The sequence below is a fragment of the Akebia trifoliata genome, chromosome 4 (genome assembly GCF_017979445.1).
Source record: "Akebia trifoliata isolate Shusen 1 chromosome 4, ASM1797944v1, whole genome shotgun sequence".
In the NCBI taxonomy this organism is placed as follows: Eukaryota; Viridiplantae; Streptophyta; class Magnoliopsida; order Ranunculales; family Lardizabalaceae; genus Akebia; species Akebia trifoliata.
In genome coordinates, this window is record NC_141378.1 from 5,678,456 (window position 1) to 5,691,573 (window position 13,118).

Sequence of the window (13,118 nt, forward strand, 5' to 3'; positions counted from 1 at the left end):
GAGCATCATAAAAAAATAAAAAATTAGAAATTGAACTATTTATGATTAGAAATGTGAGATTCAATGAAAGAAGTGACATACTGGATATTTGATTAATCCTTCTACAAAGACTAGAGAACAAGACCTAAATTACAATGGAAAGACCTCAATAACTGATTGCATCACTGCAACGAGCCTGATCTTGTAACCTTGACAACCTGCACATTTTATTATCTTTCCCCAATCCTCTTTAGTCCTCTCCTTACCTCCAGTGTTCACCAACATATCGATGTCAAGTGTCAATCTGGCCCTGCTAAGCTCATGATCCGACTCCTCATCTAATACTACATCTACTATAATTATCTTCCCATCGTCTTCTTGTACCGCTTCCTTGCACCGCTTTAGAATCCTAACACAGTCCTTGTCGCTCCAATCACGCAAGACTAGCTGTGATTACCAATTCAAATAAAACACACATTGACTTGTTCATTTTAAGTTCAATAACATTAGAAGGCCAAGATAAACGGTCGGAATTTACCATCGGGATAAATATCTCTAAGATATGTATAAATCCTGGACATTGAGTTTTTTTTGTAAAAATCGATCAATTTGAACCAGTTTTGTGCACTCCCAAAGAGGGTCCTGATTCTCATTAACAAACTTATTCAATGCTCTCTGAATCTATTTTGACTCAACCAAGTCAACTTGTACTCGGCTGAGTTTTAAAACCATTGTACTAAGTAGTGTTATATCTCACCTTTAGAAAGATGGCTTGAGCACTAGGTACAAACATATCACCCGAGATGCACTCAACATTCTGGTAGTCACGAGAACTTGCAATGACATGGGGAAGGTCGAAGAGGGTACACTTAATATGTGGAAAGGCCTCCGATATAGCCTTGATGGTAGTACCACTTCCTCCCCCAACATCCACAAGAGAACCAACTCCTTGAAACAAGTCTCGACAATTATTGAGAGAAGATGTAAGCAACCTCATCTCGCCTACCATGCCCTGATTGAAAAGCAGGCTCTGGTCCCGATTTCCTTCTAAGTATTCCCATATTGTCATCCCTATAGCTTTCTCGAAAGCGGTGTCCTTGTCGCTTAAACCATCTTTCATGTAATGCCATGGTGTCAAGAAATCTTTTTGGGTTATACCCAAGATGATTGGAACCATGCTCTTTTCCGAATCCCTTAAGAGAAATTTGGCAATGGGTTTGAGCGCATAACCTTTGATGTCATCATCCATTTTCTCCAATCTTAAAATTCGCATGTGGATCATATACCTTACTACTTGGTACAAAGTATCATAATTGACATTGGAAAGGGGGAGTTTTGATCCGAGCTCCAAGAGTGTGATTGACGTTGATGATATCTATTATGCCAAGTTCGATAGTGCAACGGAGGATGATAGTATCCGCAAAGCCATAGAAGATTTTCCATAAATGAGCTTGGGCTTGGATGTCCACAGCTTCAACCTTCTCAGGGGCATCCATACCTTTCTTTAGGTAAAATGCTTGATGTTTAGGGTGGAATCATAGGTGTAGGCATATATAAAAGTTGAAATTATGTCCTAAGACAGGGAACTCCATCTCTCGATACAAATGTCCAATGAGTCAATTCAACATGACAACTCGTAATGAGTTAATTTAGGCTAGTCAAATAAACCTATATTAAATTTATCAAATATATTTTAAAAAAAATTAAGATTTTTTTTTTACTTATTAGAAAAATTGTTGAAGTAAAAAAGGAACATGCAAAACAAATAACATGGGTACCAAAATAATGTTGAACTGGAACTTGCAAAACACTCATTCTATCCTTCCAAAAACTTCATATAACTCGTTTTCATAACTCACATTTTCAAGAGCACAGAGGTCAAGTACTGCTTCAAACAAGGTGTCCAACTGAACTATTTCATTACTTAACTAAAACAGACACATGAAACACATATCAGTTCATAAACTTTAATAGAGCACAGCATTTTTAAAATAAACCATAGCAATATATCATATATAATAACATCAAACCTCCATCCTGACTTCCCACTTGTACAAGTGGTACACATGCAGGGTCAAGACCCATCATGGAAGATGTCCCACCTAGTACCATCAAAACAGCCCATACAACTTCCCTCGCAGTAAAAACAGCCTGGAAGCATCACGAAAAAATTGTAGTTAGCTAAGCCGAGGGAAGTATTATCAAAATACATATATGTATGTATGTATTTAAATGCCATACAAATCTCAATTAGGATTAATTTTCAGAATAGTTCAGGGAGAAACCACCTTTCCAAACACAAATGCCAAGAACCACTTAATAGTAGTTCCCACCCAAGAGATCTTTCATCAAAAATCAACTTGATCAGACAACTTTCTTTTTTTGGCCCATTCTAAAACTTCTAACCCCAGTTTTACAAGGTGAAGAATCATAGACCATCAATTATACGTGTGTGTGTGTGTGTGTGTGTGTGTGTGCTTGACTCATCACCACATCGGATCCACATAGATGTGCTAAAATCCATGTCATAATATCTGAATTGTACATGCATGAAAGGACTAACTAGAATGTTAGTGGGTTCTAAACGGATGAAATATCTAGTCGGAATAAAATCGCCTTGAAATTCAAAAGAATTCATACTGAATTTAAGAGGCCAAAACAAAGTGTGGCTAGCATCTAAATAATACAGTCCTTTAACTCCACTGAATTGGCTAATTGCTATTCTTACCATTAAAAATGCAAAAATCCAGTTAAACTGTATCTACAGTTTGACCAAGCTATATTAAGACTCAAATAGAATAGAAGAAAAAAACAGTTCAACAGTTCTTTCTGCAACTTGAGCCTAGGTTGCAGAGGGAACTTGGTCTTAGAGAAAAAAAATACCCCTGAATCAAGATCAGAAGCTTCCTGATCCCCGCTCTTCAACCTGAACTTAGGTGATTTTGTATCATGGGCAATTTCAGTATTCCACAGCAAGATGCATTACGGATCGCTTTGATAATTTTCACAAACATCAGTTAAATTTTATATTTCCTTTCATCTTTACCACCCACTCAATCAAAATTATGTTACAGAGACAAGAAACAGACATATTAATGATCAAAAGTAAATCAGAAAACACTGTAATTCAACAACAAAATACCTAGACTCCTCCAAAGATGGCTTTATTTGAGTGGTTTCAAGCCTTAAATTCTTCATTATCTTCTCCACAGTCAAAACCTAGTCACCAAATATACAAAAACAACATCAGACCAAATAGTTACCCTTTTGAATGAAATTTCTCAAATGTAGCACCCAAATTTCTCAAATTGTTCGAAGCCAATTCAGGATTCAATTAAATTGCTCTAATTAGTCATATCTTCCTTACAATCAGGAACTTTTTCGAAAGATGTGAAAAATAAATTTTCAACTCTTAAATTACTTCGAGAACTTGGAAAATTCTAACACTAAGCAGCAAAACAGACATAAATAAATTAAATTCGAAAACCTTGAAACAAAAAAATAGTGAAATAACTCAATATAGATGGAGAATAGTACCAGAAAACCACAATTCAAGCTATGCAATTTGAGAGATGGAAAATAACTCAAATTCAGGACAAACCTGTCTTTCGGTGCTAAAGCTCAACTGAGTTGATCCTCGATATTAAAAACCTAGAAAATGAAATCAAAGGTTTAGGGTTTGCAATCGAACCAAAATTTGAATCAACACCATCGAGAGTTCAAACCCTATAACAAAAAAGTCTAGGGTTTAGGGATCGATTCAAATGAAAATATGAAGGAAAACATACATTTTCTATTGATTCAACTGAAAAATCATCAAATTCATTTTCGAGCTTGAAATGAGAGACAGAGAAATCTAGTTTGAGATGAGAGAGAGACAGAGAGACGAGGTTGAGACGAAAAGGCTATTTTCGTTTGCATCTTCTACTCATTTCTTTTTTGGGTTTTTTTGGACGGGGCTTTATTGTGGCCGTCTATGCATTTTCAGGTGTTGTATTTACCTTTTAAAAGTCTTTTATTTTAATTTTTTTTAAAATGACATGGGTACAAAAATAATGTTGAACTGGAACTTGCAAAACACTCATTCTATCATTCCAAAAACTTCATATAACTCGTTTTTATAACTCACATTTTCAAGAGCACAGAGTTCAAGTACTGCTTCGAACAAGGTGTCCAACTAAACTAATTCATTACTTAACTGAAACAGACACAAGAAACACATGTCTGTTCATCAATTTTAATAGAGCACAGCATTTTTAAAATAAACAATTGCAATATATCATATATAATAATGTCAAACTAACTAAAAAGTTGAAATTTTGACACATGGGAGTTTTACCTGTGGCATATAAACTCACAGTGATAAATCCATGGCATACCTTCTCCCTCCTCCTCTATCCGGGCTTGGGACCGGCAATGTAAAACGTTAATTTTACATTGGCGGAGTTAAAAAGGTTTTACCTAATACATGCAGAGTTAAAAAGGTTTTACAGCATTTCATTAATCAAAATTGATGAGGAGAATTTTGCTTAGAAAAATAAATTGTATTTTTATCTTTTCACCCAAGAAATATTCTTGAAAGATTCCTTGAATGGAATTTATTTATAAATATTCATTTTTTTTTTAATTATGAAAGAAAACCCAATTAGTTATGCCAAGTGGACGACAACAACAACCAAGGCCATAAACAATCTTTTGGCTAGGAGTCAAGATTTCATTTTTAAAATTTTAATATGATGATGATGACAATGACGATGATGATGCCCGTAAGGAAACCATATCCTTGATAAGGGCAAAAAGTAGTAGAATTCTTAAATCCATCATGTTTACTTGTCTTTCTTGACTCGAAAAGAACTTAATTATCAACGTTAAGTCTTCCAAGAACCCCAAATTAGTCATATGGATATAGGGCTTAGTTACTAAAAGCGAAGAAATTAACTACTTTATTGGGAACATAGGCATCATCAAAGCATTAGAAATTGAACTATTTTATAATTAGAAACATGAACAGAAACAAGATCCCCTTATTGAAGCAACATGCTAAGTAAACGATTCCGGCTAGAAATACTAGAGAGCAAGGCCTATATTACTACGGAAAGACCTCAATAACTGACTGTATCGCAGCAATGTGCCTGATCTTGTAGCCTTGACAACCTGCACATTCAATTAGCTTTCCCCAATCGTCTTTAGTCCTCTCCTTACCTTCAGTACTCACCAACATACCAATGTCAAGTGCCAATCTGGTACTACTAAGCTCATGATCCGACTCCTCGTCTAATACTACATCTACTATTATTATCTTCCCATCTTCTCCCTGTACCGCTTCCTTGCACCGCTTCAGTATCTTAACGCAGTCCTCGTCGTTCCAATCATGCAAGACTAGCTGTGATGATCAATTCAAATAAAACACACATTGACTTATTCATTTTAAGTTCAATAACATTAGAAGGCCAAGGTCAATGGTCGGAATTTAGCCCCACATATCTGTAAATTACGTATAATCAGGATATGTATAAGAATTTTTCTAAAAATTGATCAATATTTGAGAAAGTATTGTGCATATTAAGAAACTTGTTCAATGCCCTGTGAATTTATTTTGACTCACCCAAGTTAACCTGTAAACCATTGTACTAAGTAGTGTTATATCTCACCTTTAGAAAGATGGCTTGAGCACTAGGTATAGATTTAAACATATCGCCCGAGATGCGCACAACATTGGGATAATCACAAGAAGCTGCGATGACATGGGGGAGGTCGAAGAGGGTGCACTTAATATGAGGAAAGGCCTCCGATATAGCCTTGAGAGTAGTACCAGTTCCACCCCCAACATCAACAAGAGAACCAATTCCTTGAAACAAGTCTCGACAGTCATTAACGAGGGAAGATGAAAGCAACCTTGTCTCGCCCGCCATGCGCTCATTGAAAAGCTGGCTCTGATCTTGATTTCTCTCTAAGTACTCCCATACCGTCATCCCCATTGCTTTCTCGAAAGCGGTGCCGTCGTTGCTTAAACCATCTTTCATGTAATGCCATGGTTTCACACAGTCTTTTTGGCTGATGCCCAAGATGATTGGAACCATGCTTTTTTCTGAATCCCTTAAGAGAAATTTGGCAATGGGTTCGAGTGCATAACCATTGGTGTCATCATCCATCTTCTCTAATCTTAAAATTCTCATGTGGATCAAATACCTTAGTACTCGGTACAAATTATCACAATTGACATTGGAAAGAGGGAGTTTTGATCCGAGCTCCGAGAGTGTGATTGGCTTGTTGTTCATTTTGATGATGTCTATTATGCCAAGCTCGATAGCACAACGGAGGATGAGAGTATCCGCAAAGCCATAGATGATTTTCCATAAATGAGCTTGGGCTTGGATCTCCACAGCTTCAACCTTCTCATCGACATCCATATTTTTTTTTTTTAGGTAAAAACCTTGATGTTTATGGTGGAATGGTAGGTGTAGGGATATATAAAGTAGAAATTATGTCCGAAGACAGGGTGACTCAATCACTCAACACAAATGTTTAATGAGTCAATTCAACATGACAACTGGTTGACTTAGGCAAGTCAAATAAACTTATATTAAATTTATCAAATATTTAAATATAAAAAAATATTACTTTTTAGAAACATTGTACAAGTGAAAAAAAAAATTCTTTTAAGTCCAAGAATTCAATAATCCTCACCCATCATTTTGAGATCAGGTATGCGAAATCCCCAAGACTATTTAGATAAATTATCGGGATTCAAAGGTTGGACTGACAATGGCACTTGCTCCATTTAACAAGTGAACTGGCACATCTTTTTACATTTCGTTAAATTGAAGATATTTTTTATTCTTTTTATTTTTAAAGATTAAAGGGGGATTAGGCATACCCTCAACCATAAGAGACAAAACTACACTCTGTTGTAGGCATGCCCAATGACATCCTTACAAATAATATTTTTTTAGCTCACTAGGGATATCCATAGGATCCAAGATAGAACTACTTGGAGAAGTCCTATGAGAGGCTAAAATGTTTGCAGCTTTGTTGGTTTCCCTATGGCAGAACCTGAAATCGATTCTTTGGAATTCAATTGCTCTTGTCTTTATAGCTTTTACTAGTCTTTCTTCTTGCCATGGAACTTTACTCTTCTCATTGATCCACTCAATAGTAATTTTGGAGTCCACTCTGACCTTTAGGGACGTAATATTTAGGGTGGGCTACTATGGTCAAACCTTTCAAGATGGCGTGAAGCTCATGGGCAAGGACAAACCTCCCTTGCATCTTCTCGACATAGGCTCTGACTATTCTACCATTATGGTCTCTGATGATTCCACCTTCTCTTCTTGCATCACCCCTCAGGGATCCAACCGTGTTGGGCATATGGAAGCCTTTAAGAGGAGGTTTCCACTTAAATCATATGGGCCTTCTCAGCTCAAATCGTGGGTTCAGGCACCAAAAGGATTTGAAAGATCTATTTGAAGCATTATCTTCAGTGCTGGGGTACATGCATTCGATCCTCAATTGCACATCGAGCACAATTACGCTTTCAATAAGTTTTTAGGGCATGTAGTTGTTCTTGAACAGACGTCTGCACCTCTCGAGCCAAAGATGGTGGATGAATACAATCTAGGCCAAATTCTTGATTGTAGAGCCTAGATTTTTTTTCCTTTCATGATGTTGTTCAACCAATCTATTTCAGCATTCTAGTCCCTATCAAGTATAGACATGAACATTATATGCAAAAAAGCATTTACATGAAAGATCGTACTGGGATAACATTAAAATTTACATTGTTTCACACGTGCCTGACATGAAGGCGCACAATTCTTGTATCTCAATAAAAAGTATCTATGATTTCATACACATCTACATCAACAATGTGTGAAACAATGTGAATTTCAAGAATTTGACATCTGTCAAAAATATATATATTAAACACGAAGGTTTTCGGATACGGTTGTGCCAATTGATTCAAGGAGTCTGACAATAATTTATTTATTTATTAATTTGTGCGTCTTGAGGTCATGTTGATGGAGGATGAGGCTCAGTAAAACCTTTTTTCCTCGCTAAGTTGGTAAGACTAGCCAGATTCTTGCAAAAACTGTCTTTGTTACTTGTGAGTTACGTTATCTCAATCAATTTGTGGGCACAGCTATGTAAATCAAAATAAGGAAAAAAACTTGAACGTGATTATCTTCCATCAAAATTTTGAAGTAACCCTCTCCATTGGATTTAACGTGGCATTTACAAGGAGGTAGTCCAATTTTGATGGAAATATAGGAGCTGAAAATAAATTTAAAGTGTCACGTTTCTTGTCACGAGGTTCCTTCAAAATTTGGAAGTGATCTACGCTTTGAAGTCGGACTCATTGACGAAATCAAATAATTTGTTATGTGTGGCGAATAGTCTCTATTTGTGTCATGTTTTCTCGGTTTGGTTCGGTTTTAAGATACCCCTCAACCATGAATTGAATCAAATTAATGGAATTTTTTAAAATATCAACCCAGAATCGAATTGATTATATATGAAACTGAACCAAACCATTCCTAACGGCTCCAATTTGATTATTGGTTTGGCCTGATCCATTGTGCCCTTGCAAGGGCTTGGTCAAATATTTATGAAAATGTTAATGACGAATTAATGCAAATGTATGCATTTTTCAGTTTAAAAAAAATATCATTAATATTGACTTTATCATCCAAATTTAATCATTAATGTCGACAAAGCTGAAGATTTTAACTGCAACCTCTTTTTAACTTTGACTTGGCTAACTGGTATCTTTGAAAGCAAGAATTTGATATCCACAAAAAAAAAAAAAAAAAAAAATTTTAACACAAAGGTTTTGTTTGATCACAAAGAATTCATTTTCAAGGGAAAAGGAATTTCTTGAGAAAATGATTACCATGGGAAAACAAATTCTATAGTTCGGATGCCTAGGAAAATAGAATAAATAGAGTTGGTTTTTAGCATAATTTTAAACTCATGGTATCTATCACCTTCAAACTTGGTGGGAGGACAGAAAATTGAATTCCAAAGAAAACAGGTAATAAAAAGCTTAAAATTGCATTTTCCAAGGAAATGAATTTTCCTGCCCATGTTCAATGCTCACACAAACAGACCCTAATTGACTGAGCTGCCTAGCCCAAATTTCTTAATCGATTAGGAAGTTTCTTGGATCAACTCAAAATTAAATGGTTTCGAATCGCCGGGAAACGATTTGAATCAAATAACGAAAATAAATCCATGATAAACCAGACCTAACCAAAATGCATTCCATTGATAAGCTTATTTTTAATGAGTTCAGTAATTAATTCAATGATGCCAGAGAATTGAACTATCACGTATGGTCTTTATAACTGAGTTAACTGGCATCTTAAAATTAAAACAGTTACATCTAGAACCCAATTCTAATCGAGCATTCTAAGTTGGGTACTGAATTAGTAAGTCATAAATAAATAAATAAAAGTAAAGTTTAATTATTTTCTTACAAAGACTTAGGTATTGATTATTGAATAACAATGTCCAATGTCACCAATAGAAAGAGAATGCCCAAATCAAATCACCAATCATGCTTGTTTGTGTCGACTGAGGAGACAATTTTTATTGTTGATTATATTCGCTACAGACATAATCAATGATCAATTGGAAATCCTAAGAATTCAATGGTTAGGATTGATTAGTCAATTTCAGTTAAACAAGTTGGTTCCAGACTATGAAGAATCCATATTGTAGTTGAGAGACCACGCGTCCAGCCACGTTACAATAAAGAATGCCACAATATGAGAATATATCACCACGTGTCCAAGTGCATGGAGGTATGGACACGGAGCTTCAACGTTTTATAAGAATAGAAGAGGAGAGAGAGAAGAGAATGGCGAGCCAGGGAAAAGTAGTAGGGGAACCAGCTGAGACGAGCACGGCCTTGCTCGAGAAGGCTGCAAGTGCCATCCAAGGCTTTGCTCCAATCAACAAGATATATTCACCAACACATTTGCGCGTAACTCTCTCTCGATCAATCGATCCTATATTTAAGGACTTTCTAGCATCAATCTACGTTTGAGGTTTTTATAGCAAGTTATATTAATGGAAGTCTTCTAAGGAATCCATTTTAAATGAGAATCTCTAGGAAAATCCTTCTATCACAATCTTTTTTAGGCTAGTGTTTTCCTTTTTGGCTGTAGGAGTTCTGTATGAATTTTTTTAGATAGATTTTATTGTCATGCCAACTTTTACTAAGAGCACACCAATTCACATGTTATTAATGAAGAACTAGCACACATCTTAGTAAAAGTAAGTGTCGTTGATGATTGAATTTTGTAGATGTTGATTCTTGCTCTACAATATTCTTTCCTCTCTTTGCTCGGGCAGACCTGCGAATTAAGCCACTCCGACGATCAAGTTAGATACTATGATAATTAAATCTGCAAATCTTAACCTAGTTTTAGAGAGAAGAAGAAAAAAAAGAACCTCCTCCCTTACCCATGATCATCTTCCTTTAATAAGCATCCAATTTGATCGTTTTCTATGCTATTATCTGAGGTGACTCAGGGCAATTAACTTACTATCAGGGCAGTTAGCTTACTCTCTGGCATGTCAATTGCAGGAGTAGTTGCAACTGCTGTGTCAATCCTTGAATAACCAGAGCTGATCTGACATGGTATGGGTTGTCAGAGTTGTCAATTAATGGCACATCTGTCAAACTCGTCATACCGACCTACCTTGACATTTGATATCCACGGAGCACGCCATCCGTACTACTTGACGGATTGGTGATGCAGGTTCGAGTTGGGCGTCCGTGCGTCCGAAGAATTGAATCAACTAGGCACATATAGCAGTCCATCCGAACTTCAGGTCTATACTTCCGAGCATCATTCGAGCCACGTGTCCATACTTGAGAATTTCCCTCCACAAATTTCATGTTTTTTTTTCCATTAAACACATCTTCTTTCACAATTACAACTAGAGAATAATTTGATAGGGCATTGACAAAATGCCCTTTTACATTTACATTTAACCTTAGTGATATCAAATGATAAAATATAATTTGTAAATCAAAGAGTCCTAAATCAACTTTCACTTAAATGTTGTAGAAATATTAATTTTCACCTAGATGGTGTGTTTTTATCTTTATTTGAGATATTATAAGGTAAAAGTTGAGTAGGCAATATTATCAAAATTTCTTACCATAACAGTGTACGTGCTCTGCATGATAAAACGCCTTGTTGTTGCATTGTGAATTTATAGTTTCCACTTCTATGGGGACGACATGACATGCCAAGTGGAAGCACACCACTACTAATTGGTGTCGGGTACATAATCTCTGAAAATCTCTTCTTGACTCTGCCTGATAGTGAGAAACCGTTGTGGCACTCGCATGAGTACCAGGTGAAGAGTGGGGTGTACTTCATGCCTGGAGTGCCCGGTCCTATCGAACGCCAGGACCTTGAGAAAGTGTGCAAGACTTATGGCAAGACCTTCCATTTCTGGCAGGTTGACAAAGGTGATAAACTCCCTTCATGATGGTTAATTGCTTATTACAAAACAGTGGAATTTCATATTTACTCCCATGTGAGATGTGTTTTCTCATCAATCATTTTTCATAGGCCCTATACAATTTACAATGCTTCATGTGGCCCCAAGATCAAGGCCTAACTCTACTGGAGACGCGTGAAGTGATATGGCTCATGTCGAATGAACAATTAGAAACTTGGTGCACACGGATCAATGAACAATTGACGAAATTTGCACCCCCCCTGCGCGCGCATCGTATGCCCGCATACGCATTAAAGATATTTTGGACCAATGGATCAAATCCTCCTTGAGCCCATGAGCCCCTTGTGCGCGTGCTTGGGCTTATCCAAGTCTCTCTCTCATATACACTTAAGTGATATAAGAAGTTCTATATAAGAACTAGACAATTTTCTTATTCCTATCTGATGTGGGACTAAAGAATTTCTCTTATAAACTCAATAATCTTATAAACCACATACAACAAACCATGGTTAATAGGGGTTCTTTGGAGTTGATTTGTCATTCACCCATAATGGATTTTTGACAACTTAAAACATGAAACTATTCTCTTCAATGAGATGAATAAGTTTCCAAGTGGTCCATCCTCAAAAAACTAATGGGACCCACTTGAATCGTAGTTCAAATATCCCTACTGGTCACAAAAATCTGGATAAAAAATGCAGATTTTTTTTTTTTTTTTCAACATCTCATTCAGTAAAGAGAGGGAGGAAAGAGCATACCTGAGAGGACCAGAGTATGGGATACATCCTTTAGCCAATGGAGGGGGGAGGGGGCTGAAGACCGTGTTGAGAGAGACAGAGTGCAAGCCAGTTGAGTAGGTCGCCAGGTTCGACCTCGTATAATGTTTTAATATGTAAAAGAACCTCTCTCTGTTGTAGCCACTGTAAGAAGCTTATGGTCCTTCCAAATAACTAGTTTAAGCAAAGTGAATGTTACTTATATGCTGCTGTTGTGTTGTGTTATGTCTTAGTATTCTAAAATTGGATTTTTTAAGAGCTTAAATTTATTATAAAGGGGGCTTTTTTGATAGGCTTAGACTATTGCTGAACCAGTCTTCATTTGTTGATAGTAGAGTAGGATATTGCAGTATGTACAAGAAAAATGGAAAAAACGTTTTTAGTGAAATCTATTATTACTACCTTTCTTCTTTTATTTCCTATTTGTTATATTGTTGTTTATATCAAAATGGATCGACAATCGTAAGGAGTTGCTCAATAATGCTTGAACATGTACTTGTTTTGAGAGTTTTTTAATCTGCATCTATGGATTAATTACAAGTCTTAATATAATCAAGAGCACTTATGCATCTTGAGCTTATATTGAATCTTAATATAAATTTCGTTTATGTTGGGTTTGTCGGTTGAGTTTAATCTCACATCGGGCATTCATTGCCTTATCTCTCCCCTTATAAGCTCCTGGGATTCTCCACTCATTGCCAATTAGTTTTGAGTTTGACACCCAAACATATCATGATATCAGAGCAAGTGTTTTTCTCCTCCACATCATCCAATTTATATCACTGTGTGTCTTGGCCCAATCCAGCCCACATCATCGAATTTATATCACTATGTGTCTTGGCCCAATCCAGCCCACATCATCCAATTTCTACAGGCTTCCTT

At 36.3% G+C, this 13,118-nt stretch overlaps 2 protein-coding genes and 1 pseudogene across 4 annotated transcripts; 1 reads left to right on the plus strand and 2 right to left on the minus strand.

Annotated features, from left to right (window-relative positions):
* Positions 1–8: 8 nt before the first annotated feature.
* Positions 9–4,788, minus strand: LOC147403273 (3'-hydroxy-N-methyl-(S)-coclaurine 4'-O-methyltransferase-like; annotated as a pseudogene). The gene is made up of 4 exons (XR_015177467.1): positions 3,581–4,788; positions 3,122–3,198; positions 737–2,130; positions 9–426 (listed from the first exon to the last, which is right to left on the minus strand). The product of XR_015177467.1 is annotated as a 3'-hydroxy-N-methyl-(S)-coclaurine 4'-O-methyltransferase-like (transcript).
* Positions 4,789–4,940: 152 nt separating this feature from the next.
* LOC147403274 (3'-hydroxy-N-methyl-(S)-coclaurine 4'-O-methyltransferase-like) lies at positions 4,941–6,427 on the minus strand. The gene is made up of 2 exons (XM_086438778.1): positions 5,631–6,427; positions 4,941–5,362 (listed from the first exon to the last, which is right to left on the minus strand). Exons 1-2 carry the CDS (start codon positions 6,387–6,389, stop codon positions 5,069–5,071), a joined length of 1,053 nt encoding a protein of 350 aa, XP_086294904.1. The 5' UTR covers positions 6,390–6,427; the 3' UTR covers positions 4,941–5,068.
* A 3,382-nt stretch (positions 6,428–9,809) lies between these two features.
* On the plus strand, positions 9,810–12,526 carry LOC147403275 (oil body-associated protein 1A-like). 2 transcript variants are annotated; one of them, XM_086438786.1, is made up of 3 exons: positions 9,810–9,964; positions 11,212–11,467; positions 12,194–12,526. In XM_086438786.1, exons 1-3 carry the CDS (start codon positions 9,839–9,841, stop codon positions 12,220–12,222), a joined length of 411 nt encoding a protein of 136 aa, XP_086294912.1. In that variant the 5' UTR covers positions 9,810–9,838; the 3' UTR covers positions 12,223–12,526. The 2 variants fall into 2 exon arrangements, with proteins under 2 accessions (XP_086294912.1, XP_086294911.1); XM_086438785.1 differs by lacking the exon at positions 12,194–12,526 and adding an exon at positions 11,571–11,899.
* Positions 12,527–13,118: the final 592 nt, after the last annotated feature.

Excerpts from the sequence above, each read along its gene's own strand:
- LOC147403274 (XM_086438778.1), bottom strand. The coding sequence starts at position 6,389 with ATGGATGTCGATGAGAAGGTTGAAGCTGTGGAGATCCAAGCCCAAGCT. Across the intron at positions 5,363-5,630 it reads CTCAAGCCATCTTTCTAAAG|CTAGTCTTGCATGATTGGAA; the intron begins GTGAGATATAAC and ends TGATCATCACAG.
- LOC147403275 (XM_086438785.1), top strand. The coding sequence starts at position 9,839 with ATGGCGAGCCAGGGAAAAGTAGTAGGGGAACCAGCTGAGACGAGCACG. Across the intron at positions 9,965-11,211 it reads ATTCACCAACACATTTGCGC|TTTCCACTTCTATGGGGACG; the intron begins GTAACTCTCTCT and ends GTGAATTTATAG. Across the intron at positions 11,468-11,570 it reads TTTCTGGCAGGTTGACAAAG|GCCCTATACAATTTACAATG; the intron begins GTGATAAACTCC and ends CATTTTTCATAG.